The 24,161-nt window shown below is 47.1% G+C and overlaps 7 protein-coding genes, 2 long non-coding RNA genes and 1 pseudogene across 13 annotated transcripts; 4 read left to right on the top strand and 6 right to left on the bottom strand.

Annotated features, from left to right (window-relative positions):
• Positions 1-1,635: 1,635 nt before the first annotated feature.
• Positions 1,636-3,107, bottom strand: LOC9645566. 2 transcript variants are annotated; one of them, XM_024674887.1, is made up of 6 exons: positions 2,939-3,107; positions 2,737-2,819; positions 2,452-2,664; positions 2,267-2,382; positions 2,005-2,204; positions 1,636-1,948 (listed from the first exon to the last, which is right to left on the bottom strand). In XM_024674887.1, the coding sequence occupies exons 1-5, from the start codon at positions 3,084-3,086 to the stop codon at positions 2,039-2,041; spliced, it is 726 nt and encodes a 241-aa protein (XP_024530655.1). In that variant the 5' UTR covers positions 3,087-3,107; the 3' UTR covers positions 1,636-1,948; positions 2,005-2,038. The 2 variants fall into 2 exon arrangements, with proteins under 2 accessions (XP_024530655.1, XP_024530654.1); XM_024674886.1 differs by having other exon boundaries at positions 1,991-2,204.
• Positions 3,108-3,265: 158 nt separating this feature from the next.
• LOC9646247 (cytochrome c) lies at positions 3,266-4,037 on the bottom strand. Of its 2 annotated transcripts, XM_002970027.2 has the most exons (4): positions 3,952-4,036; positions 3,760-3,893; positions 3,559-3,692; positions 3,266-3,504 (listed from the first exon to the last, which is right to left on the bottom strand). In XM_002970027.2, exons 2-4 carry the CDS (start codon positions 3,869-3,871, stop codon positions 3,415-3,417), a joined length of 336 nt encoding a protein of 111 aa, XP_002970073.1. In that variant the 5' UTR covers positions 3,872-3,893; positions 3,952-4,036; the 3' UTR covers positions 3,266-3,414. The 2 variants fall into 2 exon arrangements, with proteins under 2 accessions (XP_002970073.1, XP_024530583.1); XM_024674815.1 differs by having other exon boundaries at positions 3,266-3,692; positions 3,952-4,037.
• A 73-nt stretch (positions 4,038-4,110) lies between these two features.
• LOC112346248 (vicilin-like seed storage protein At2g18540) lies at positions 4,111-5,654 on the top strand. Its single transcript, XM_024674722.1, has 2 exons — positions 4,111-4,497; positions 4,562-5,654. Exons 1-2 carry the CDS (start codon positions 4,172-4,174, stop codon positions 5,535-5,537), a joined length of 1,302 nt encoding a protein of 433 aa, XP_024530490.1. The 5' UTR covers positions 4,111-4,171; the 3' UTR covers positions 5,538-5,654.
• LOC9646248 (peptidyl-prolyl cis-trans isomerase CYP21-1) lies at positions 5,604-6,505 on the bottom strand. The gene has a single exon (XM_002970028.2). It carries the CDS (start codon positions 6,472-6,474, stop codon positions 5,818-5,820), a length of 657 nt encoding a protein of 218 aa, XP_002970074.1. The 5' UTR covers positions 6,475-6,505; the 3' UTR covers positions 5,604-5,817.
• A 125-nt stretch (positions 6,506-6,630) lies between these two features.
• LOC9646249 (elongation of fatty acids protein 3-like) lies at positions 6,631-7,650 on the bottom strand. Its single transcript, XM_002970029.2, has one exon. The coding sequence runs from the start codon at positions 7,598-7,600 to the stop codon at positions 6,743-6,745; it is 858 nt and encodes a 285-aa protein (XP_002970075.2). The 5' UTR covers positions 7,601-7,650; the 3' UTR covers positions 6,631-6,742.
• Positions 7,651-7,663: 13 nt separating this feature from the next.
• Positions 7,664-10,394, top strand: LOC9646250 (DEAD-box ATP-dependent RNA helicase 16). The gene is made up of 15 exons (XM_002969765.2): positions 7,664-7,856; positions 7,911-8,063; positions 8,118-8,207; positions 8,263-8,391; positions 8,448-8,548; positions 8,604-8,721; positions 8,774-8,905; positions 8,963-9,028; positions 9,079-9,255; positions 9,323-9,418; positions 9,467-9,607; positions 9,654-9,736; positions 9,791-9,828; positions 9,883-10,085; positions 10,155-10,394. Exons 1-15 carry the CDS (start codon positions 7,713-7,715, stop codon positions 10,257-10,259), a joined length of 1,776 nt encoding a protein of 591 aa, XP_002969811.1. The 5' UTR covers positions 7,664-7,712; the 3' UTR covers positions 10,260-10,394.
• Positions 10,395-14,289: 3,895 nt separating this feature from the next.
• On the top strand, positions 14,290-15,378 carry LOC112346275. 3 transcript variants are annotated; one of them, XR_002992369.1, is made up of 5 exons: positions 14,290-14,596; positions 14,650-14,822; positions 14,872-14,989; positions 15,034-15,116; positions 15,176-15,378. It is a non-coding gene; the product is annotated as an uncharacterized LOC112346275 (long non-coding RNA). The 3 variants fall into 3 exon arrangements; XR_002992367.1 differs by having other exon boundaries at positions 15,043-15,116; XR_002992368.1 differs by having other exon boundaries at positions 14,765-14,822; positions 15,043-15,116.
• LOC9645568 lies at positions 15,336-17,779 on the bottom strand. The gene is made up of 3 exons (XM_002970030.2): positions 16,406-17,779; positions 15,556-16,335; positions 15,336-15,489 (listed from the first exon to the last, which is right to left on the bottom strand). The coding sequence occupies exons 1-3, from the start codon at positions 17,750-17,752 to the stop codon at positions 15,436-15,438; spliced, it is 2,181 nt and encodes a 726-aa protein (XP_002970076.1). The 5' UTR covers positions 17,753-17,779; the 3' UTR covers positions 15,336-15,435.
• On the top strand, positions 17,259-18,319 carry LOC112346276. The gene is made up of 4 exons (XR_002992370.1): positions 17,259-17,566; positions 17,630-17,775; positions 17,863-17,960; positions 18,009-18,319. It is a non-coding gene; the product is annotated as an uncharacterized LOC112346276 (long non-coding RNA).
• An 840-nt stretch (positions 18,320-19,159) lies between these two features.
• LOC9646251 lies at positions 19,160-20,342 on the bottom strand (annotated as a pseudogene).
• Positions 20,343-24,161: the final 3,819 nt, after the last annotated feature.

Consider the following 24,161-nt stretch of genomic DNA (forward strand, 5'->3'; position numbering starts at 1 on the left):
TTGACCTGATCTACTTCTAGGTCCTGACTTTGGTGTAGATTCAGCAATCATAATAGAGGATGTTTCACGAGCATCTTGTTTTTCATATTCACACCAATACTTGTATCAAGAAGTTAGTAATTATATTTTGTTAAAGAGATATACTTGATTAATGATAAAAAGCTTGTGTTTTTGAGTCGTTTCAAATCTCTAGGATCACAATTTTTGTTAAAAAATCGCCAAAAATCCACTCCATCACCCTTTCTCCTTTCACCATCTAGAAACTTATTCACATCCTTCTATAATATATACATAATAAGAGCTATAGTTTCATTTGATTTAGACAAATTCCAATTTAAATCATCTGCACAAAAATAATCCTTTTCATGGAATTCTTGCACCTCATCAAGCCATGGGGGATCCTAAATGATTTTCTTGAATCAATATAAAGTTAAATTGATTGCTTACCTCTGGAAATTGATGTGCTGCCGCCATGCTTGATCATAAAAGAACCATAAACGGTTTTAGGTCAATTATGGGGCAACCATAATGGGTGGACTAGGGCGCGGCTAAGTGTTGGGCGCGCTGATTAAAATTTGGCTAAGTGTTGGGGCTGTGGCCACGTGGAAGTAATTAGGGCGGGACGTGCGGGGGCGGGTGGGAGTGCAGGCGGGAGCTGCGGGCGGGTGATAGCCGCGGGCGGGAGTGCGCAGCGGCGACGAATGGGAGAGAGATAAAACAAAAAGAAGGCCTGATGCCACGTCACCACCAGGTAAGCGGAGAGAGAGTGCAGAAAAAAAAATTAAACCAAGCAGGATGATTATGCAGTGCACAGCAATTTATTTATACTAAACTTTCTTAAACTTTCTCTAGTAATCCTAATATAAACCCTGTTTACTTTTAGAGCCATTCCACATATATATGATGGTTGTAGTGTATATCAAGAAATGCTACTATGTGGTTGAATGACTTGAAAAATTAGGTGTTCTGGTGTGTAATTCTTGCTAATTTTAGTGGCAACCTCTATGCTGCCCAAGGCCAATATTAAATGCCACCCCTTTGAACAAAACAGCTGCTCAATTAAGTAGGGATTGGTTGAGTCAAGGATAGCTTATCTTGATGGAATTCTAATTTGTTAACATACCAATCTACCTCAGATACAATGCTTGAGAAAGATCTAATAAATTGGAACATAATGTTAGATATCTCTCAAAGAATGGTTATAGGTGACAAGCCATTGATCATTTCAACTTGACCCTAAATGAGATCTTATTCATGGTGGTTTTGATCACATATAGTAATATAAGTTAACTTCATCATGATATGGAATAGGACATAGTGATCTGGAATTGCTTAGTGCTTCAAAACTGTATTAAAATAAATTGGGAAGGGAAACTTACTGTCAAGAGCTCTATAAGTGACTCCACAGTGTTGGTGGTGAAGCTGGAATCGCTGCTATACGCAATCGCCATAATCGAAATGGTATAATTTGTTGCACTCAGTAGCAACAAACGTCTGGTTTGCTATAAAACAATTAAAAAAATCAAACATCCGTGAAATTCAGATTTATTTTGTCTCACTAAAAAAATAGAGACTTATAAAGGTTTAAAACATCCTTGTAAAATTCTATGGCCGCTCTTCCCTTAATTCCTAGCATGGGTTTTAATGCCTCTATGCGGGCTTCGAAGTCTTTGTGGTTTACAACCAGTATGACACTCAGATCTGGAGCAGCAACAAGCCCCGCCCCGCCAATAACAACGCCAAACTCGTGGTGATGGATGATGGCAACTTGGTTCTCTACACCGGCATTGGAACTCCGATCACCCACAGTGACACCGCGCAGGCCTTCACGCTCATGAAACCGGGGCTTGAGAATTCCAGAGCCGCCTTGAAATAATATGGAAGTGGCACGCCTTGTATGCAATAAGAAATGGAGATGCCATAATGTTCCTAGAAAGCATGAGAAACTCTGGAAAGAGATCGCGTGAGTATCGACATACATGGTGCTTACATTTGCTTGGGAACCTGTAGTGTACTATAGTGGTAGCCGCTGCCACTGTTAAGGAGGCCTTTCTCCAGCATTTATCTTCTTCAATCTCTCCTCCTCCAGTTTCATTGTGTCCTCCGCAGCCTTGACTGCCTTTTCCCTCTCGCGCTCGGCTTCTTGTGCCAGGTTCTTGATCTCAGTCATGAATCTAAACAGCGTCTTGGCTGCTTTTGTTTTCCTGCCAAGCGAAAGAAATAGAGCAAAAATTTAGCTTGCCCAGTTATAAGATCCACAAGCTACCTTGTCTCCACAACGTCTGCAAGGGTCGGGTCTGTTGTCCTCTCGGCATGGTCTACTACTCGCGTTACAGCCTCTCTGTACATCTGTTCTAGCTCGCTCCAGTCCGATCCACAGGCCTGGCGAAAAGAAAAAAAAGAAACAAAGAAAAAATCGCCAACTTGAGGAAAGAGAAAGCCGAGACAAACCTCAGATGCCAAGAGGAGAGAATAGTAGACGTCATGGATGAGAGTGTCTCGGTCATAGTGATCTTTTCCCATCCTTGACTTGTTCCTATAGTCTTGAATGCTCCGCGTAAAAATGCCTTTCTCGAAGTCGCCAAACTTGAGCGCCTCGGAGCACACTGACTGGCTCATGACTAGAACGGCGTCGAGTGGAATGCTGCTGCGCTCTATATCAATCTGTGTATTCCTGAGATAGCATAAGACATCACACACAACCAAGCGCAAAAAGCTGGACAAAGAAAAACTTACCATTCTCTTTCCCGTGTAGCGACCAGCGGCAGCAAGCTCGTTCTTGTATCCGGCCAGGTAAAGGTAGTACACTCTCCTCAACGCTGCAAAGAATAAAAACAATCGTGGAGAAATTTGAAAGACAAAATCGTAAGGTCGCAGCCACTAAAACTCATTCGATTTCGCAAGCCGTGTCTAGAAACCAAGAATTGAGAGATCTTACCGTCAAACAAATGCTCCACGGGCGATTTCCCAGTCTTGCGAAGATCCTCGAGCACGCCGGTCTCGTGCTTATCGGCGTAGCCCTTGCGCACCATATGGATGCCCTGAGAGAGCGCCGCGAATCCAGTCTTGGTGGCATTGAACAGCATCCCCACCCCCTTCTTGGCGGCGTATGCTGCCGATCCAGACGCCATAGCCCTTCCTCCCCTCCCAAAACCCTATCATTTAAAATTTCCCGCAAGAGAAGGTAGGATATTCTAAAAGCGGAATATGACGAGGGATATACTGTCAGCAACAGCCCGGAATATTGTGCTACCAGAATGGAATATACCGTCAACGAACGAATGAATTGAATTAAAAAGAACAAAAAGACGCAGTTCTTATCAAAGTTCTCTCAAAGGATCTCGAAAATTCACGCTCTCGGAAATCCTCTTTATTCCCCACCCATTAATCCCAGCCGCGCGGTGAAAAAGCATGTCAGGAGTTCTGCTTGAGAAAGGCGATTAGATCCGCTCGTTCCTGCGGCTTCTTCAATCCCGGGAAGATCATCTTGGTTCCTGGAATGTACTGCCACGAAAAAAAAAGCGTGCTTTTTCGGGAGCAAAAAATCGCAGTGCTTACCTTCTTGGGATTCAAGAGGTACTCGTAGAGCGTCTCCTCGCTCCACTCCACGGCCTTGTTCTTGTTGGCCGCCGAGAAGCTAAACCCGGGGCAAGTCCCAGAAGTTCTCCCAATCAAACCATGGAGATTGGGGCCTGGAAACAAACAGCCAAAAGAAATGTTAGTGATCCCGCCCAGACAAATCTCTATCGCTTCGATTACCTTGCCTGTGCCCAGCTCCCTCCTCCACGACATGGCACTGCGCGCACTTCATCTTGAAGATCTTCTCGCCGTTCTTCGGGTTCCCAGCCGGGGCGTCTCCGAAAGTCGCCATTCCCCTCGCTTTTCCCTAGACCCTGGGAGGAGATCGCGATCCGCGAATGAGAGGAGGATCGAGAATCCATGGATCCATACCTGGAAATCGCAGATCGATGCCGCAGCTCCGAGCTACTGAGAACCACAGAGACCTAAACACTGTTTCGATTCCATTACGCTTTCCTCGTGTCGGAAATTTGGCCGATATTTCCTTGACACGTGGGCGGCTTGGATGCGACCACATTGCAGCCACGAGCTTCTAGGGTTTTCTCGAGCTTAGGGTTCTTGGGCGCCCGGTAGCTAGGGTTTGGGGGGCGCCATGTACAACGGGATCGGTCTCCAGACGCCGCGAGGCTCAGGTACGAATGGCTACATCCAGGCGAACAAATTCCATGTCCGGGCGCGGCCGGGGAAGATCGAGGCCAAGGAGTATCTGCCGGGCGAGGGCACGGGAGGAGTGAGCAAGAAGGCCAACAAGGAGATTTTGGAGCACGACCGAATGCGCAAGATCGAGGTCCGGCTCGTGGAGCTGGAGGAGGAAATGCTGGAGAATGGCTTCACCAATGACGAGATTCTGGCCAAGCTCGCCGAGACTCGCAAGGAGCTGGAACTGGAGAGCAGCCGAGAGGCGTCTTTGAACGACAAGTAAGTCTCTAGTTTCTGCCTAGAAGGGTCTGATATGGTCTTCTGGATTTTCTTTTTCTTGCAGGGTGTCCGAGACCCAGACGCATCAGATCGCCGCTCGCAAGGAGCAGAAAATGGACGTTTTGAGAAGCGCGCTAAAGTCCGAGGGAATGCAGCCGGGGGAGGCGTTCGATCGAGCTCTTCAGGAGGAAAAGCGGCAGGAATCAAAGAGAAAGAGGGACGAGGATCGGAAGTTGCGTGACAAGGAGGTCGAAGAACACAAGCGGCGAGCAGAGAAGAAAAGGAAGGAGGACGAGCGTGCCGCCAAAGACGAGCAGAAAAGGAACGAAGAGGAGCGAGAGAGGCACAGGGCCAGAGATCGAGACGAGCGCAAGGAGCGAGATCGCGAGAGAGACGAGCCGCGGAGGGATCGAGGGGAGCGCAGGGACAGGAAAGAGAGAGACAGGGACGAACTCAAGGAGAAAGAGAAAGAAGAAGATTGTGACGAACGCAAGGACCGAGATCCCGCTGCTAGAGACGAGCGTGAAGACGACCGAAAGCTGCGAGAGAGGGATCTCAAAGATGACCGCAAGGAAAGAAGCAGGGAAGAACGCAAAGAGAGGGACCGAGACGACCGAAAAGAGCGTGAGAAAGAGAGTTTCAGGGACGAGCGCAAGGAACGTGAGAAAGAGAGAGGCCGGGACGAGGAGCGCAAAGAGAGAGTCCGGGACGAAGAACGCAAAGAGAGAGCCCGAGACGAAGAGCGCAAAGAGAGAGTCCGGGAGGAAGAACGCAAAGAAAGAGGCCGAGATGATGAGCACAAGGACAGAGGCCGAGACGAGGATCGCAAAGAAAGAAGCCGAGACGACGAGCGCAAAGAAAGAAGCCGAGACGACGATCGCAAAGAAAGAGAACGAGAGCGAGAGCGCGACCGAGAAGATCGAGAGAAAGAGGAAATGGAAGACGATGCTGCTGTTCGCGGGAGATGGTCTCCACCTGGAAGTGATAGCAGTGACTATGAAGATCGACGCAGCAGGCACCAGAGGAGGAGCCGGAGGTAAACCACAAAAAAAAAAGGTTTTTGAGCTTTTGTGTGTAGCTAGCTACGTACTGGTTTGTTCTCAAGGTAGTGAAAAACGAGCTTTTTGTTCAAAGCTACCGAGCTTGATCTTCGAGAAGATCTCTATCTTGTGAAGGATTTAAGTTTGAGGTAGCGAAAATGCGAGCTTTGCCACCAAGAAGCGATTTTTCTAGAGAGAACTTGGCAAAAATGCGAGCTTTTGCCACCAAGAAGCGATTTTGCTGGAGAGAATCTCGATTTGAGATTTGCGGTCCTTTGTTCTACCATTTTTCTCGCGGGATCTCTCCAGAGTGAACAATCCGGACGACTTTTCTGGGGCGGCCGCTATAGCTGCCGGATCCTTCCGCCATGTAGACAACGTCCATGCCGCTCAAGACCCTCCCAAACACTGCGTGTTGGCCGTCGAGCCAGCTCGCCTTGACGGTGGTGATGAAGAACTGGGACGTGCTCACACCGCTAGCCGTCGATGCGTTGTTTACCATGGAGAGAACCCCAGCGTGATCGTGATGGAGCTTGAAATTCTCGTTCCGGAATGCTCCCCCCGGGTAGATCGACTCGCCGCCGCGGCCATCGCCGCGTGTGATGTCGCCCCCCTGGATCATGAAGCCCGGGATTATCCTGTGGAAGATCGTCCCCTTGTAGTGGAGGCGCTTGCCGCTGGATCCCTTGCCGCGCTCGCCAGTGCACAGCGCCCGGAAATTCTCGACGGTCCTGGGCAGGATCGAGCCGTGCAGGCCCAGGACGATCTTCCCCGCTCGCTGCCCGTCAATGTCGACATCGAAGAATACCTGGTGAGTGACGGCCGGATCGCTGGGGGATCGAGTTGCGGCGATTGAGAGCGTGATGAGTAGCACAAGAACGACGGCTAGTCCCAGGATTGCCCAGATCTTGTGATTCTTCCTCGCTCCATTCTCCATGATTTAGGGTTCTTGCTTGGCATGTTGTAAGAAATCTGAGCCGTTCATTCAAAAGCATTAAAAGTCATCGGAGCCGTTCGTTGTGTTTTCTCAATCCTGGCCGTTCGCTTAAATTGGGGCTCAATTAATTCAAATGGACCTTGTCAATCCTGGCCGTTCGCTTACAATAAGGCTCATCTCGGCCATTAATTCAAAAACCATGGGATGGAAGGAATTGGGATGGAAGGAATGGAAATGAAATGGAATGGAAGACCGACCCAATTCTTTTCTACTGGGCCTTCTTGCTCTTCTTGGTTTGCGGCTTCTTCCTCACGTAGATCTTGATGTAGTAATTTGTGAGTAGCAGCATGAGCGCGAGATAGAAGACCGCATTGGCGGCGAGCGCCTCCATCCCGGAGCACTTGGCGGATTTCTGGCGAACAAGCAGCGCCACCCACGCCGCCGCCGCGATGCCGATCGCGAACTGGAGGATCTGCGCGAGCGTCACGAATTCCTTCACGGGAGGGTCGAATCCGAGGCTGGAGAGGAGGAAGTAGGAGTAGAGCAGCGTCTGGATGGCGGTGTTGACGAGCAGGAAGATCACCTGGAGCGATTGCGCGGTGTGGAGCCAGAGGAAGCAGATTATCGGGTTGCCGGCGTGCTGGATCGCGTGGAAGAGCGTGAGGCGGCGCTTGCGAAGAACAATGATGAGGGTATCGAGGAGCTCCACGAACTTGGAGAGGTAGAAGGCGTAGGACCAGAAGAAGATCCGCCCCACAGGGCGAGTCTCCACCGGGAAGCAAAAGAGCCAGTCGATGCCGCCGCTGGCTTTCCACAGCCAGGAGCTCTGCTCGTGCTCCACCAGCGTCGCCTGGAGGCATCCGGCGAAAATCGCCACCGATCCGGCGAGGAGAGCGAGATTATGGAGGATCTGGAGCGGGCCGAGAGGGATTGGAGATCGTCGGAGGCTCGTCAGGAACTTCAGGACAAGAATCGCCGCCGCGTAGATCCCCAATGCCGAGATCACGAATCCCCATGAGGCGCCCAGCGTGTGATCTTCGTCCCAGCGGAAGTGGGAGACCATGGGATGGTCCGCGGCATAGTACCTGATCGTCGCCAAGAGCTGATCCACTGGAGCCATAGCCATCGCCTCGCCGAGCTTTCTCCCTCTCTCTCTCTAGCTATCCCTCTCGAGTTTTAATGGCAGGGCCAGAGAAGAGAGTTTAAATTTTAGGGCTTTACAAAGCCCTAAACCTTCGATGTCTCACGGTGATGGCGAGGACGAGGAGGAAGCGCTTGGTTTCGAGGAGCTCGGCTTGGATCCAAGGCTACTGCGAGCCATCGCCAAGCGCGGATTGCCCAAGCCGACGCTGATCCAGCAGACGGCCATTCCACGCATTCTGGTGAGTGAAATTCTCAGGGATTTCGTGGAAATCATTCCTTGTTGCTACTCCCAGGAGGGGAAGGATGTTGTGGGAAGAGCCAAGACCGGCTCCGGGAAGACGTTCGCATATTTACTGCCAATGATCCACAAACTTCTAGCGCATACGGAGAATGCTACCGGTCTAAAGGCTCTTGTTCTTGTTCCAACGAGAGAGCTTTGCCAACAGGTTCGTTTAAATCATTGTAGACGAAGGAAAAGATCTATCATAGATTTCTCCCAGGTCTTTGACGAGCTAGAGTCTCTATTAAATTTTTCTGGAGGAGTTCTTACGGCAGTCCAACTTACAACAAGTATGTCGTCAGCTGTAGTGGTATGCTTCGATCTTTTTCTCGGTGTTTTTTTTGACTGATTTTTTTTTCTGATAGAAAGGGGCAGTGACCAGACGTCCAAACATTGTTGTTTCTACACCTGGTTGCGTTGCTTCGTGCATAGCGGATGGCACAATCTCGGCACCATCTTTAAAGGAGTCACTTGCTACTTTGGTGCTTGACGAGGTAAGGAAATAGCTGATCTTGCTCGTGTCCCAGGTAATGATCGTGATCACTGTTAGGCGGACTTGCTACTATCATATGGTTATGAGGAGGATCTGCAGAAGCTTGTTTTGCATGTTCCTCCTCGGTGCCAGTGCATTTTGATGTCCGCTACGACGAGGTCAGGATGCTACTGATGTCAGTCTAATTTTAAGCCGTGCTTGTTTCGGAAACAGTGCAGACGTTGATAAGTTGAAGAAGCTCGTTCTTCATGATCCGGTTACACTGACGCTCACGGAAGTGGATGGTTCTACGAAGGACGATGTCGTCCCCAGTACTGTCCAGCAATTTATGGTGAGTTGGAGTTGCGCTAGTGAAGTTCCATGGTCTGACACTCGATTTCCAGGTTCGCTGCGAAGCTGAGGACAAGCTCTTGCATCTGCTCACACTCGTACGCTTTGAGTTAATTCAGAAGAAGGCCTTGATATTTGTAAATGCTATCGATACAAGCTTCAAGATCAAACTGTTCCTCGAGCAGGTACGTGGAAAGGCCTTTTTCCAAAAGCCTGTTCTGAAGAAGTTTTTATTGTGGCAGTTCGGCATCAAATCCGCAGTTTTGAATGCCGAGCTTCCTCAAAATTCTCGTTTACACATATTGAAGGTATTCCAATATTAGAAACGACGACAATCATACCTCGGCTGAATGCGCAGGAATTTAACTTGGGATTATTTGACTACATGATAGCCACCGACGATGGCAAGTCTGATAAGCTAGAAACCGAGGATCAAGCTGGTGGAAAACTGAAAAACAGAAAGAAACTCAAGAAGAGGATTATGGATGCGGAATTTGGAGTTGTTAGGGGCGTGGATTTTAAAAACGTTTATACGGTATGGTGGTTTTTTTATTTTTATTTTTTTCTTTCTAAAGGATTGATGTGATATGTACTTACACTAGGTTGTGAACTTCGATTTGCCAAGAACTGTAACCGGTTATATTCACCGTATTGGTCGAACTGGTCGAGCTGGAAATGCTGGAGTAGCTGTGTCATTCGTAAGTCTAATTTTTTGTATGTTTTTCTGAACAACTATAAGCTTCCAGGTCTGTGAAGGCGATGAAGGGCTATTATCGTCTCTGGAGGATGTTCTATCTGGTGACAGTGGAAATGCAGGCGAGAAACGAATTTTGCCGTTTCCTACAATTACAAGCGGCGCCGTGGAGTCTTTGCGCTACAGAGCTGAGGTACCTTTACCATCTCTGGCCCTGGAGATTAATCCTTCACTAACAGGACGTTGCGCGGGGTGTAACAAAAATATCGATTAGGGAAGCGCGTGCGAAGGAGCTGAAAATGGAAATTCTGAACTCGGAAAGGTGAAACCATTGCATTCGTCCCTATCTTATGTCTCATGCGCTTTATACATTCAGGTTGAAAGCACACTTCGAAGACAATCCAGCTGATCTGAGTAAGTCTTTGAGGCTTTAAGTTTTCTTTCTTCACTCTTGTTTTACTCCTGCAGAGCTGCTAAAGCACGACAAGCCTCTGAGCAAGCGTCAGCCTCCTCAGCATCTTCGCTCGGTACCCGAGTACTTACGCGACGCAGAGGTCATGGCAGCGGGGAAAGCGATGAAAGCCGCCAATGCGGCCATTGGTCGACCTTCAGTGAGCTATACCAAGAAGAGGAAGCAGAACTGGGAACAGGACCCTTTGAAGTCAATTGGTGTAAGGCTCCTTGTTGGTGTCATATTGGTTGCATTTTCACCTCTGGCTTGTTGGTGTTTTTGCTCGCAGAAGAAACACAAGAGAGGTGGGAAACCTGGTCGGACACAGCATCCTGGGAGATCTCACAAGAATGCACATTCGTCGAAGAGATCACATCAGCGGCGAAAAAGATGAAATTTAATGGCTGGCTCGCACCAACCCATTCTAAGCTCCATTTAACCTCCGCACATCACTGTATGCTTCAAATTCTCAAGATAATATTAGTGTTAAAATTAAGTTTAATAATATTAATATTAATTTAATTACGAACATGCATTAGAAAGAGGGATTGAACCTCAGACCTTATGGTTAACAGCCACTCTGTCTAACCAATTAAGCTATTCTAGCTATATAATAATTAAAATGATAAAGTTAATATAAATGAATAAAACTAAAATATTCTAAAATATACTAATTACATTTATAAATCATAATTTTTCAACCAATAGGATATATATGTATTAATATAATTTACCTTTAATTTTATCACTAAAAGTAAATAAATATTTAATTTACATCTAAACAACCATACAATATTTTAGCCATATACATAAGCATGATAAAACAAACTAGAAGTAAACCTTAGCCTAGCTTCCTAACTATAAAGCATTTTAACTTTAAATTCCTATATCATAAAATATTTATAAAACATTTGTGGTTTGTATCATTCTCTTTTCTTTCATAAATTAGTCATAAATAATAACTTTAACAAGCTAAATAAACTTAATATAAAGTGAGTCTAAAGCAATATGGCCATGGAAAAAAAAATGTGCATATGGCAACACTAATATTATGACAAATGGCCACAAATGAAAGAAAATAATATAGCTTTCTTGCATGATAATAGGTATGAAAAAAAAAATGAGAATAGAGTAACAAAAATTTAAATCATAAAGCAATATGGCTAATTTTCTCCTTCCTTAAGAATGTTATCTAAATTATAATTAAAACATGAAAACATTTTCTTCATGTTGATCCTCAAATTTTTATGTAATTTTGTCTATAGAATAACCATTCTATTGAACCAAAAACTTTTTAATTTTTTTGAAGTGTGACTTTTGACCTAAAATATTAACTAAACCAACTTTCTCAACATTAACCTTTAGAACTTGGATGATAGATTGATTCATGATATCAATAAAGTGTTAATACATTTTAATTTTACTCACATAAAAAGTTAAATAAATCTTTAAAATAAGTAGCAAATCCAAAGTGTATTTCTATAAATATTCCTGAGTTTATATCATAAAAGTTTAAGTATCATGCAACAAATTAAGATGGCTTTTGCATATCTCAGTGCATTTAAAGTATATTTCAAGGATCTGTTGTTTGCAATATGAAACAACTTCTTAATCATTACAGCGTAAAAAGTACTTTAATAAAAGTGATGTTATTGAGCTAAAAACCTTCTATCACAAATGTGATTTAAAAATATTTATTGGTCAATTCTTTTAGACATTTTCCTTTTATTATCATAACAGTAAGAGATTAATAATTAGTCCCCTTTATTAGCCCTTCTTGTGCTAGTGGAGTTAATTAGATATTTCAAGTGGATATACATTGGGCAAGTATAAAGCATATAAACACCCTTAGCTTAGTAAGGAGTTTTTATCTTGTTATGTTTTGCATTAACTAATGACAAAAACTATCACATATTAAACATAGTCTTTTAATATCATTACATGATAGATTATTGTACCATCAAACACCCTCATTATCATGCTAGTGACTCCTAATTCACAATCTAAAACCATTCTATATTTGATACAAAGATTAAGTGAAATCCCAAAACAAGCTTTTATATAAAGGTTGTAAAGGGTTCCAAATGTATAACAAAGATAATGGTCAGAAGCATGGCCAATCACTTAAGATATTAGTCTGGCTCTTGTCAAGTTGTCTCTTTGTTTTGTAATTGACTTATAGATATCCACCTCTTTACATTAGACCACCAATATGTTAAAATTTTGTTTGACATTGTTTTGCATAGAAAAGCTAGATTTAATGAGTTATTGAGTGCATTTTAAACCCTCATTTCATATCATAATAGGTTTTAAATTCAACTCCAAATTCAAGTGCACTACACTTTCCCAATACTTCAAAACTAGTAAAAGATATATTTATTAAGATTAAACAGTTAGAATTTATTGTTTAGCTTAGTAAAAGCAATTGTTGACAAAGAATATTTTAAATTTGTATGATTAGTATAAAATAAGCTTCACTAATGTCAAGCTCCGTCCAGAGCGTTGGTCTTATGACTCGAAGGTCATGAGTTCGAATCTCACTAGGAGCACCTCTTCGGAGATACAAGCTTTCACAGCTTGATCGTTTTGTTGCAAGGCATTACACCGATGGGCGAGATGTGGTCTCCTACAGCACTAACACTTCTGCAAGCTGGAGTGTCTTCCCCAGCAACCTCAGACTTTGATAGGCTGATCACCACATCTGACTACGATCAGGTTGGCCTTGGTAGCAACCGGGTTAACGGGTTCTCTTGGATCGTCCAGCTGCCGCAGTTGCCTTGTCGCCACCAAGAATTTGATCCGCCCAGAACAAAGCCTATGAAAACTTTAGAATAGCGCCTGGGTGAAAAGCTGGACAGTGAATTATAAGTGTGTTATGTAAAAGGTGAATGCCATGAATTTCCTAAGGTCCCATTTCCCTCGTTGTTCCAGTCTAGAGTAAGAGAGGGTGATTTCGGTCTGAAAATCTTCCAAGTGCTTCTATCCAGAGAATGCTGCGTGTCTTATTGTAAGATCTTGGCACCCTTCTATATTTTTCCCCGAAGATTTGGAGGCGCTGTGCTTCGGAATTGCTCAGGTAGCACTCTTTTACAAAATGTCTGCTACAACGAGGTCTCCATGCCCAAGCTATTTCTTAACCTTTTTCTGATGTCCAAAGCACTTGGTGCTTGTGTAAAGAGTTGAAGGAATTCTAAGCTCCATTCACCTCGTCTTACGGCAGGCAGCGTTGCTGGTGGTTAATATAATATTATTAATCAAATATATTTAATCTTAATATTCCCATCATTATTCAGGAAAACCATCAGCTGAACTCTTCCACATATATTATCGCATGCAAAATGTCAAGGCTGCCGGCTCCAGCACTTTGAAATGTTCGTCGTCAACGAAAATAATCCTATAGTAGGCCATGTACTAATCCGTGTACGATGGACTTATCTTTCGCTAAAAGCATGCATCCCGAAGACTTGCCCCCTTAAATAGCGATGGCTTTGTGCTGAAATGGCATCCCTCCTCGCCAAGTATTTCCTACACTACAATGGCCAAGAAGTTGTTTCTCCTTGCAATTGTCATTCCCTTGTTTGCAAGCCTGGTTGCAGGGAGATGCACCGATCAGCGAGATGTGGTCATCAGAAACCTTCGCACTTATGCAAGAGGGAGTGTCTACGGCAGCAACCTCAACCTTCTGTTTGACAGGCTGATCACCACAACAGGCTACGATCATGTTGGCTCTGGCAGCAACCGAGTTTACGGGTTCTCCGAGTGCTATGGATCGTCCAACTGCCGCAGTTGCCTTTTGGCCGCCGTGAATTCGATCCGATCTGCAGCTCCCAGAGCAATAGGCGCTCGGATCTGCAAAGCTTTGTGCTACCTTCGTTACGAAAACTATAGAATCTGAACGGAGTGAAAAGCTAAATAAGAGGAGATGATGGCTTTAGCAAAAATATTATAAGTGTGTTATGTAAGGTGTTCGAAGTGAGAATTTCTTAGGATCCTATTTCTCTCATTGTATTTTTCATGCTCCAGTCAAGAATAAGAGAGATAAACTAAGCTTCTAGCGAAATACCATCAACACACTTGGGCAGGGAACAAGATTTCGAATATGTCCGCCTGAGTAACAGCAGTTCGCGGCCTAGAAACATTTTGAGAATTTTCTAGGATCCTATTTCTCTGGAAGAGCTTGATCACCGCTTACGAAGTTCATGGTAGCGGCAAGAACATTTTTTCATGCTCCAGTCAAGAGTAAGAGAGATAAACTAAAGCTTCTAGCGAGATACCATCAACACACTTGGGCAAGGAACAAGATTTCGAATATGTCCGCCTGGGTAACAGAGTCTGGAGACAGACTTCGCGGCCTACCACGCCCCAGAAACATTTTGAGAACATATAATTGCTGAAGACATTTTGAAAGTTTAGGGTTTCGACAAAGCCCAGTCCTGGTGAGTTTTCGGTGTGGAAATCTCAACTTCTATCCAGAGCATGCTGCGTGTCTCATTGTCCTTGCTCCAGCGTTGCCAAGAGGCTCATTTGGAAGAAACTTTAAGATCTTGGCATCCTTCTTCGTCTATATTTTTCCCCGAAGATTTGTGGCTTTCCTACACCTGGAGGCGCTGTGCTTCGCACACGCTACGGGAATAATTTATCTCCAGGTGAATGCTACTATAACGACTAACAAACGTTTGTTTTGCATGTTCCTGCGCAAGCACTCACTTACAAAATGTCTGCTACAACGAGGTAAAATATGCCCAGGCTATTTCTTGATGTCCAAAACATTTGGTGCTTCTCAGTTTGTCTCTACTCGAGTTTTTATGTATTGTCTGGCCTCTTTCTATTTGCACCAGCAACTCGAGCCTCGTTTTGTTTGTCATTTCTCCAATCAATTTCTCACTATACGATCTGCAGAACTATGAGCGGTTACATTCATTGCATCGGTCGAACTGGTCGAGCTGGGAATGCTGAGGTAGCTATTTCTTTTGTAAGTCGCTCTCGTGCAGCTTCTCAATTGTCAGGAATTTTCAACCTCAAGAGTCTTCGAGCTGGAGATTAGTTTGGCACTGGCCTGAAGTTTACACCCGAGGCGTAACGACTTGACAGAAGCTCGGGCGAAGAACTCTGAAAGATGGGAACGTATGTCTTTTTCGCTGCGCAGCTACTAAACCGTAAGACTTCAGCCTTTTCAGGATCCTCTGGCAGAGGGACGAGCGAAGAAATCTCCCAACGCTCGGACTTATACCAAGAAGTAAAGTCGATTGGCGTAAGCGCTCTGTTCGGGATTCGTTGTTTTGAGCGTTGACTCGGTGATATTTCTTGCAGAAAAAATGGAAAAAAAAAAAACAAAAAAAAAACAGAACGCGTGGTGGGAAATCTGGTCGGGCACAACTACCAGGCAGGTTTCATAAGAATGCACATTCGTCGAAGAGAACACATCAGCAGCAGAAACTGTGAATGCGGTAAGTGCTCTCTTTCGGACTGGCTCACGTGAAACTTTGCAGACTCGTTATTGGCACTGAATAAAAGGCTACGATATATATGCGCAGGAAAAAGTATTCTGGCGCAAGGAAGCCTATAATTCTTCAAGTGTCTACGAGCACTCGTTCTTCGTACTCACAGGGTTGAAGTGCATTTTCCTGTCAAGCAAAAGCGCGAGTCAGGAAAGGTAAGCCATTTACAAGTGAAGGACAAAAGGGACTTACTTCCGAGTATCTTAGGTGACCGGGTCTCAGCTTGCGTGATTTGACGGTGGCTTCCCATTTCGCGTTCTTTTGCTCGACCGAAGGAGACTGCGGAAGAGCCTTCCAGAGCCAGGAATGAGAAGGCGATTTCGGTGGCAGCAGCGGCGACGTTCCACCCGTCGGGGAGTTTGATCCGTTGTTTCTGGCCGGGGACTGTAGTGGCAACTCAAGCGTCGCCGGTCTGTCGAAGCCGGAGTGCGTTGAAGGTGGCCGGCTCCAGTGAACTTCTTTCTTCCTGGCCGGACTGGTTTCGCCATTCGCTACGGCGGCTTTGGAAGTCTCCTGATGGTTAAGCAACCATCCTGGACTTGGCGAAGTGGCAACGTTTTTATCAGCGGTCACCAGCAGGTTGGTTTCCAGCCGCTTCGCGAGAGTAGCAGGCACGACGAGCTCCGTAACTCTCCGCTGGTTGGAGTTCCTGTCAACGACCCATGGACAGAAGCCATCGTTCCTATACGGGTCCTCGGGAGGCTTGTAGTTCTCCGGCAGCCCCAGGAAGCCTTTGGCCTCGTGCAGCGGCGACACGGAGCCTCTATAGTACGAAGAGTTCTCGGGCTTTTGCGGACTCACCGGGGGCTTGTTGCCAAAGGTGCTGTCGCAGTCGTAGAAGGTTTCGTGGCTCTTCGGCGGCAGCTTTCGTGGGGAATCCAGCTTGGTCGCTGCTGCTTTACGAGGCTGGCGGTTTTGTTTCGGACGGGGGCACTTTCTATCATCTTCCGTTTCGGTCTCGGAGGCCTCGCTCTGTGGACAACAACCGAATCAGTTCGCTCAAAAAGATGGCAGGAGTTGCGACAGAAAACAAGTATTTTACCTCGTGACGTATGGTCAGGCCGCCGTTCACCTTCTTCACAAAGATGCTCGTGTGGAAGTCGTCCGTGGCGAACCGGTTACGGGCCCTGTCGCTGGAGCGTCTCAGTCTGGACGACGGATACTGGGGACGGAGGTGCCGGAGCGCGAACGAGAAGAAGCCGCAAGCTTTCAGCGCGAAGAAGTCGTCATGCTCGGTGGTGGTGGTGGTGGTGACGGCGGCGGCGGCGGCGGCGGCCTTGTCGGAGCTGCGAGGGATGCTACTGGCGAACTTGTACTGATACGTTTGGATCCTCTCCACACTCGCCGCGACTTGGTTCCGGGGGCTGCTGGTACTGTGAGGACTACTCAACTTGGCCAAGTTGGCCTGCTGGGAATTGTTACCGCGCGGCTTGGGAGAGAAGGAGGAAACCAGCGGCGAGGCGAAGGGCGTGGACGAGGCGGACTCGTCGGCCATGGCCTTGGCAGCAGGCAGGAACCTGCGGAGTATGAAATCCCGAGCCGCCGGGTCGTCGCTCGAGAGATTGGTGGGCGACTTGCGATACGCTGGTGGATCTAGCCTCAAGCTTTCACTTTGCCGAGCGTCGGAGGACAATGCATCGTCTACCTGAACTAGCTGCTGCTGCTGCTCGTCCGACTCACCGGTGGAAGACGGGACGCCTTTGCTCTTGAAGAGCTCCCCAAGCTGCTGCCTTTGCTTGCCGCGAGGCGGCGAATCCTTGCGCAAATCCGGTGGTGGTGGCGACTTTTTCCTCTGCCTCGGCTGCCGCAGCGGCTGAGCTTTCACATCGGCTACAGAGTGTTTCCTCTGCTGCTCCTGTTGGTGGTGGTGGCGGTGGTGGCGGTGGTGGCGATATGAATCCGTGGTGGCGGGACGAGCAGGGGTCCAGGTGGTGGCTGTTCTTCCCGGGGGCAGTGAAGGCGAGGAGCATGAGTTTCGAGCAGCGGCAGCAAAGTCGGTGTTGGCAGCGGGAGGCTCGAACTTAGGCCGTCCGGGCGTCCTCTCCCATACAAACGGCACCGCGCCAGGACTCCTCAGCGATCCCCAGCAAGCGCCCTCGTCCTCGTCGTCCTCTTTACTCACCTGGGGGCTGTCGCAGAATTCACTCCTTCGGTTCATCAATCCCCACCTTTGCTGCTGCTGCTGGAGGAGCTGATGCTGGTGGTGAGATTGCTGCTGCTGCTGCTGCTGCTGGATTTGCTCGTCGTCTGACGATGATGCCTCCAGGTGGTGCCTCCGGATCGACATGAGGGGTGCATTTAGATCCAACTTCTTCTCCCGGAGGAACTCCTGGGATTGCTGCTGCTGCTGCTGTAGGAGCTGCTGCTGGATAATGCTCGAGAACACCATCGCTGGAGTCTAGCTTCTACCAGGTAAGCAAATCTTTTCTTTTCTCCTTTTTTTTTTTCTCCTTCGCTACCTCATAGTCGTCAACGATTTCCTTCTTTTCCCCGATCCAGGAACAGCTACATTGATCCAAATCTCCATCGCTGGCTCTCGCAATGCCGAAACTCTGGATCGATCAAGCGAAACACAGAAAAGAATAAGAAGAAGAGAGGTAAGTATTTCTATCCTCGTGGAGGTTTAATATATGTTTTCCTCCCAGCCAAACGAAGAAACACCAAGAGTGTGATCGCGAGGCGTAGCTCAACAAGGAACTACCACCGATTCCCATAGAACCTGCATTGCCCCCCCATCCCATCGTGTGCATCGCTCACAACACAGATAAAATAGAAGAAGCGAACACCACAAGAACGAGAAAACTGGAAGAACGAAAAAAAAACAGAGAGTAAAAGCCGTCGGATATTCCGGCGATATAAAGCCGTCGGATATTCTGTCTGATCCAGACACGTGACGGGGATATTCTGGTCCGTCAACTTTGGCTGGCCCATGCAAGGAAATTCCTGTGTGTGTAAAGGACCATGGGATTAAACATAGAAGATTGGACCAACCAAGTCGAGACACAGCATGCAAGGCCACAGTGTCTTACATGTGTAAGGGGGAACCAAGAAGCCTGTCATGGGCATTTGCAGTAATTATTTTTTCCTGAGGTTATTTTTCTCGTTTTTCCCTTTGTACGGAGATTGACAGTGGCTTTCGTAGATCTCCGTCCATTTTACTGCTGATTGGGATTTTCTTGATTTTGCTTTTGGGATTGCGATCGCCTACCAACCGTCCGTTCTTTGATTTTTTACCGACTGTTGAAAGCGCGAGCGGCGAGGCTCGCTCGCGTTACTCATCACGTACTGGATTTTGAGCTACCCGGGGGTGAATCGTAATGATCTTTTCTAGAATCTCACGTCGAGGCAAACGTAATTGGCGATTTAGATGTTAGCATGGATGAAATTGTTTTCTTATGGTTTTATTTTCTGTTGGAGAGTGTTTGGTGAAAAATAGCACCGGACCCACGTGAGAAATCACAAAACAAAGACCACCCAGTCGACCAGCGATCCATCAGTTAGGTTTGCAATTGAGGAGAAACTGGAAGGATTGGGATTGCTTGCACCCCAAAACCAATCGCGATCTGGGCCCTCTAGATTCGATCAATCGATTGATTTGCCACACTTCCTTGCTAATGCCGAGGGTGATGTCTCATGCCTTTGACGCCAAGCAACTTAATCGTGTCAAGTCAATGCACAGTAGTCAACGCCACCGCAAAGACCAAACACTAAAGTCAACGTCCCCTTTAGAAGTCAACCACCGTGACGTTTACATTTTCCGTCGGTCAACTCCCTATTCCATGCTGAGCCACATCGGTCAACTAAAGCTAGATTTTTCAGTTAACATTTTGACCATAGTCAACGCCGAGGAATTTTTAGAAGCACTTCTCCTCTTCTTCCTTGCTGCGCACTGCCTGGGCCGTGCCGCCTCGGCATCGCCCAGCGCCTTGCCCAGCTTCCTCGTCACGGCCTCATACACCGATTTCTCCTTGCGGGCCATCTCCTCGAGCTTGGCCACCTTGCTCGCCAGCTCCTTGATCTCGTCCTGCTGCCTCACCAGCGAGCGCCGATCCTCCTTCGACTTCCCGGTCGCCTTCGCGGACGAATCCATCCGGGACGAGGACGAGAACTGGACGTTGATGAAGCTGAACACCTCTGCTTCCTCCAGTGCTTTGCTCGCGCGTCTCGCCTCGGCAAATTTCCTGTCCCGCTTCCTCTTGTCGCCGCGGGATTTCTTCTTTGCGTGTGGAGTGGACTCGCTCACGAAGTCGAGGGATGTCTTTGGTGGCAGGGCTCGGACCCGGAGAGGTGTGAGCCCCTGGCCGCTTGTCCCAAGGCCAGAGCCTTGCTTGTATCCCATCTTGGCCATGAGCTTGGAACCCACTCCTCTCCAGTTGGCGAACTCCTGTCTGGGTTTGCTGGTATCCTGAGAAAGTCCCGATTCCTGGCAAGATTTCTTCGTCGTCGCTTGACTCGTCACTGCTGCTGCTGCTGCTAGTGCTTCTCGAATCTGTCACCGCTGCATACTCGCTGAGAGCTAAAGTTTCTTTTTCGACGATCGCTTTGCTGCCATCGTCGCTGAAAACCACATTCACCACTTGGAGCTGATCCACCAGCTTCTCGACTTCGGCATCACGCCAAAGACCTGTTCCATCGTCGGTGGAGCTGCAAGCCAGGACTGTAGAGCCGATCTCTATCTCTTGCCATCTTACGCCTGGAACCTGTTAAACGTGTCATGGAAAGTTCTCTCTCATTTTTTTACCATGGGAGGAACGACAGCTTTAGCCATATCGGCTGCGCCCCTGGAAGAAGAAGCTGCAAATCTGCACACTCGGCCGGATGTCGTCAGTTTTTCATTCTCAAAAACCACTAAAACAACGAAAGAACTGGAATACAACATGCATTTTCTCATTTGTTGGCGTCAGAAAAGAAACACGAGCGTTTGTGCCATCTTCCATCAGTGTGTCGAAAGCGGCGTAACAACAAAGTGCTGCTCTCATTGTTGTTGTTGTTGTTCGTCTTTATTGCAAGCGAGTCATTCTTTCGACGAACCGAACTGGAGAAGCAGGCGGCGACGCTTGAGAGACAGCAAGCTTTCCTCGACCTCCTCGACCCTCCTCGACAAATCCTCTCGCAGCTACGTTAAGAAAAATACTTCCTGATAACGCTCACAAAGATATACTTACCGCCTGATTCCCAGGTTCGTGGAGCACTGTGGGAGCGACATTCTTACAAGCCGCGACACGAGACGATCCGCGGGAGAGGCTTCGCAACACCGATGACACGATATCGGCCCCATGGCAGATTGGAGTCCAGCCGATCGAATTGTCCCGCAGTCTCCTCGGGTGTTCGGGCCGCCGCCTCCCCGCGTGCTCCAGCTGAAGTTCTTGCCAGCGTAGTCATTCTTAAGCTCCGATCAGAAGGAGGCGGGGAGTGTACGAGCACTAAATTCAAAATAAAACGTCTTTACAATCATGCGTGGATTTGGAAGACAGACTTTTCATGGAACATATTGAAACTATAATATTTTTAGACTATACCAGTGCTAGAATATTCTGCGATGACGCGGGTATGGGGGAAAACGGATCCCTTCGCCTTCCCGGCGAGCGAGTTTCACTTCGGTTTGTTGCGAGCCGTGGAGCCTTTCTTACGAGTCCACCGCACAACGGCTGCCTCCCAGCTTGGCCCGAACGATAAGTTCAAGGGCGGGCAAATGAACAGGGATGCGCTTGACACATGCCTGCAAGTGATAACTCCTTCCATGGTGGATTATGAGAGGTATGCTCCTTTCTTTTGTCACGAGTGTTGCTAAGCTGATATGGTTTTGCTGAGAGAAACGTACAATCCAGGTCCCCCTGCAAAGGGTTCGGGGCTGGATTGTACCTTCTCAAAGCAAAACCTTGCTTTTCTCTACACAGGAGTTTTAAAGAACCTCGCACGGAGCTCAACGTGCGACCGAGGCATCTGGAACTTATCCGCCAAGTGGAGAAGTTCACAAGGCCAACAGAATTGGCATTGTATGAAGATGACGCAGCAATGGCCGAGGAAGTTGGCGATGAAAATGAACTTGGTCAGAAGGGCTTCACTATCACGCTGGCGGCTGGAGACGAGGACGACAAGCTGGTCGCCAAAGTTTACAGAGGCAAAGAAGTTGAGGAAGCTCCTGGTGGCAGCTCGACCGACGATGAAGAGGGGCTTCACATGGATACGGAAGCTGCTCCAGAGGACGTCCCGGACAAGGGTAGGACCGATGCTAGAGTTTTTGTTTTCAACGAAGGGCCACGCAACCGCGCGGATGAGCTGGAGAAACCTTACTTGTCAGCACAACGTTGTACGCTGGTCGGTGAATTCAAAGACGACGAGGATTGGAACGCAATCGCTCAAGCTGCAGCATATGCACGAGTAGAAGCACGGCGGAACTTGTCAAGCCGGCACTACAAGCCACGTAAGCGATCTTTGTTAGCAAATCTCTCCGGAAGCGCCTCATTCTTGCAGTGTATCTCCTGGCGTTCTCAAAGACGAAATTCACATATGCAATCCTGAAACCAGAGGGGTACATCTTAACAGGAGGAAACAAAGTCACTGATGCTGCATACGCAGGTACGCAGCAGTTTGGTGTGTATCTGTTATCATGAACGAACCACCTCTTTCAGATTTTGTCAACACTACAAATCCAGGGAGCACCCCTTGGCCCAAAAAAACGATGGACACCATGCTTGAGGCTGGCATCTCATACCTCCGAAGAAACTACAGTGACAAGAGAAATCCGAAATACCCCAAGCGTGCTTATGTTGTTGGCGACTTGTTGGTTGCTCCACAGGTGGTCTTCCTTTGGTTGGTTCTGTGCTTGACTGGTAATGGTATTGCAATGTGCAGTGGTATACGCTGCCGAGCACCGAGGTCATGGATGGCTTCTTCTCGCCAGACGCCAAGAAGTTCTACGAGGGACTGCTGCGTATCGCAGTGGGCGACAGGGTGCTCAAATTCACTCCATACCATGTAATGGCGGCTCTGAGTGTGAGGATGGCCATGAGTACCAAGACGAGCGCTTTCCTGGGGGCCGATTTTTCAAAGGGCTTAGCGGCTATGCAAGGGGCCCGAGCGTTTGAAATTGCTGCCCTTGGTGGGTTTCGTGTCGGGAAGCTCCTACGAGAGACTGTGGAAGATGGTGACACTAAGAGGCAGCGTCTCATGTAAATCATACAAAATCTAGAGTATCACTGCTTAACTAATACCAATCAAATATCTTCTCCCGCTCCAAACAATGTCATCTTTGTACTAACTTTGCAGATTTCCTCAGTATTTTATGCCACCAATCACCAAAGAAGCTAGCGACATCACGAGAAAATCTTCCGAGTTGAAGCCGGAGCCCATGGTATTCGGCACTTGCATGGTAGGGGAGGCCGGGAACCATTCACAAAAGAAACATCCAGTCCGTAAACATGGTTTGTCTAATATATATGAAGTTGTGTTTACAATCTACTTTAGTCTCGAGATTACCAAAGATCTCTATGTTCCTGGCTCGCCATCTTTTGTCCATTTCTAAAGATTATCGGGTGTAGTTGTTCAGTCAAATGAAAGTGCTGGTTCGGAAGATTCGAACGGTTTTCTTCAAGGAAATGATGCCTGAATATTCAGCCTCCTCTTCGCTGGGAATCTCCAGCTCCAGATACTTATTGAATTTTAATTTAACTATGTATCCTAGCAGACTAGGGGATCAAAGTCGCCACTTCCTGAGGAACCGCCACCATGGATTCCACCACCGCTAGCAGATTTCCCTCAATGTGTAGAGCACAATGCGTCAGAATCTCCAGGTATTTCAAATTCAGAGACTAATATCATAAGTTTTACAGAAGAAGAAGCAAGCAATGATCTAGATAGAACCAACAGTCCAGGATAAGATCACGCATGAACATTCGAAGACTATTTCTGCTATGTAAAACGGGCTGGTTGCATATGAAGAATTGCAAGAGCCCGAATAGTACATGGAAACCAACAAGAGACATTTTACAGTATCATGATCACGCCGCTCAGGTGAGCCACTAAGTTTACAGGAAGCAATGGGAGGATCAAAGAGCTTTCACTGGAAGGCAGCCATGTAGAGTGAGTATAATGCTCAATTTAAAAATGATTCCTGGAGGCTTGTTCCTCACAAGTCTGTAAGGGCCTGATCGTACAGTGTATGTGGGCCACGGTTGATACCCAAAGGTTGTACTCAATGAGGAGGAGTCAACTACAACGAGATATTTTCACCAGTTGAAGATGGTTTCAGTTCGTTATTTTCTTGTTATAGCCAATCATTTAGACTTAGATGCGGACGGTAAGAATGCCTTCCTCAACTGAAAGCTTGATTAACAAGTCTATATGCAACAGCCCCCAACATTTAAGAGATCAAAGGAAAAGAACAATACATTTGCATTCTATTTATATTGATTAAAGCAGATCGAGTACAATACTTTGAATAAGTTTTTTTCTACACTCTGGTTTTTCTTGAATTGAGGCTGACTGGAATCTCTATTACTACGTCCATGACCAATGATCCTGGTGTGTGTCTAAGTTGATCACTTGTTTTGCAGTTCTATAAACTTTCCAGGAAGGATGCACCATTTATCAGAATGTGGTAGGAGTGCTGATTGACTTGACAACTGCGAGCAGGCTAGATCTCAGCAGCAGTTTCACGTGTATTCCAGTCCATGTAAAATCTAGGAAACAGACACGTCCAGGAATATTTGCCGGCACAATAGCATCTAAAATATCTGACAGAATATTCTCACTAGGTCCCATATAGAACATTCATATCTGAAATATTCTAACGAATC

Source organism: Selaginella moellendorffii, unplaced genomic scaffold (assembly GCF_000143415.4).
Source record: "Selaginella moellendorffii unplaced genomic scaffold, v1.0 SELMOscaffold_13, whole genome shotgun sequence".
In the NCBI taxonomy this organism is placed as follows: Eukaryota; Viridiplantae; Streptophyta; class Lycopodiopsida; order Selaginellales; family Selaginellaceae; genus Selaginella; species Selaginella moellendorffii.

Coding starts and splice junctions, on each gene's coding strand:
- LOC9645566 (XM_024674887.1), bottom strand. CDS start 3,086: ATGCTGTTCAATGCCACCAAGACTGGATTCGCGGCGCTCTCTCAGGGC. Junction 2,383..2,451: donor CTCTCCTCTTGGCATCTGAG/GTTTGTCTCGGC, acceptor TCTTTTCGCCAG/GCCTGTGGATCGGACTGGAG. Junction 2,205..2,266: donor GCAGACGTTGTGGAGACAAG/GTAGCTTGTGGA, acceptor TTCGCTTGGCAG/GAAAACAAAAGCAGCCAAGA.
- LOC9646247 (XM_024674815.1), bottom strand. CDS start 3,871: ATGGCGACTTTCGGAGACGCCCCGGCTGGGAACCCGAAGAACGGCGAG. Junction 3,693..3,759: donor GGGAGCTGGGCACAGGCAAG/GTAATCGAAGCG, acceptor GTTTGTTTCCAG/GCCCCAATCTCCATGGTTTG.
- LOC112346248 (XM_024674722.1), top strand. CDS start 4,172: ATGTACAACGGGATCGGTCTCCAGACGCCGCGAGGCTCAGGTACGAAT. Junction 4,498..4,561: donor GAGGCGTCTTTGAACGACAA/GTAAGTCTCTAG, acceptor TTTTTCTTGCAG/GGTGTCCGAGACCCAGACGC.
- LOC9646248 (XM_002970028.2), bottom strand. CDS start 6,474: ATGGAGAATGGAGCGAGGAAGAATCACAAGATCTGGGCAATCCTGGGA.
- LOC9646249 (XM_002970029.2), bottom strand. CDS start 7,600: ATGGCTATGGCTCCAGTGGATCAGCTCTTGGCGACGATCAGGTACTAT.
- LOC9646250 (XM_002969765.2), top strand. CDS start 7,713: ATGTCTCACGGTGATGGCGAGGACGAGGAGGAAGCGCTTGGTTTCGAG. Junction 8,064..8,117: donor CGAGAGAGCTTTGCCAACAG/GTTCGTTTAAAT, acceptor GATTTCTCCCAG/GTCTTTGACGAGCTAGAGTC. Junction 9,737..9,790: donor GAAATTCTGAACTCGGAAAG/GTGAAACCATTG, acceptor TTATACATTCAG/GTTGAAAGCACACTTCGAAG.
- LOC9645568 (XM_002970030.2), bottom strand. CDS start 17,752: ATGGTGTTCTCGAGCATTATCCAGCAGCAGCTCCTACAGCAGCAGCAG. Junction 16,336..16,405: donor GCCTGACCATACGTCACGAG/GTAAAATACTTG, acceptor TGTTGTCCACAG/AGCGAGGCCTCCGAGACCGA. Junction 15,490..15,555: donor GTCACCTAAGATACTCGGAA/GTAAGTCCCTTT, acceptor TTTGCTTGACAG/GAAAATGCACTTCAACCCTG.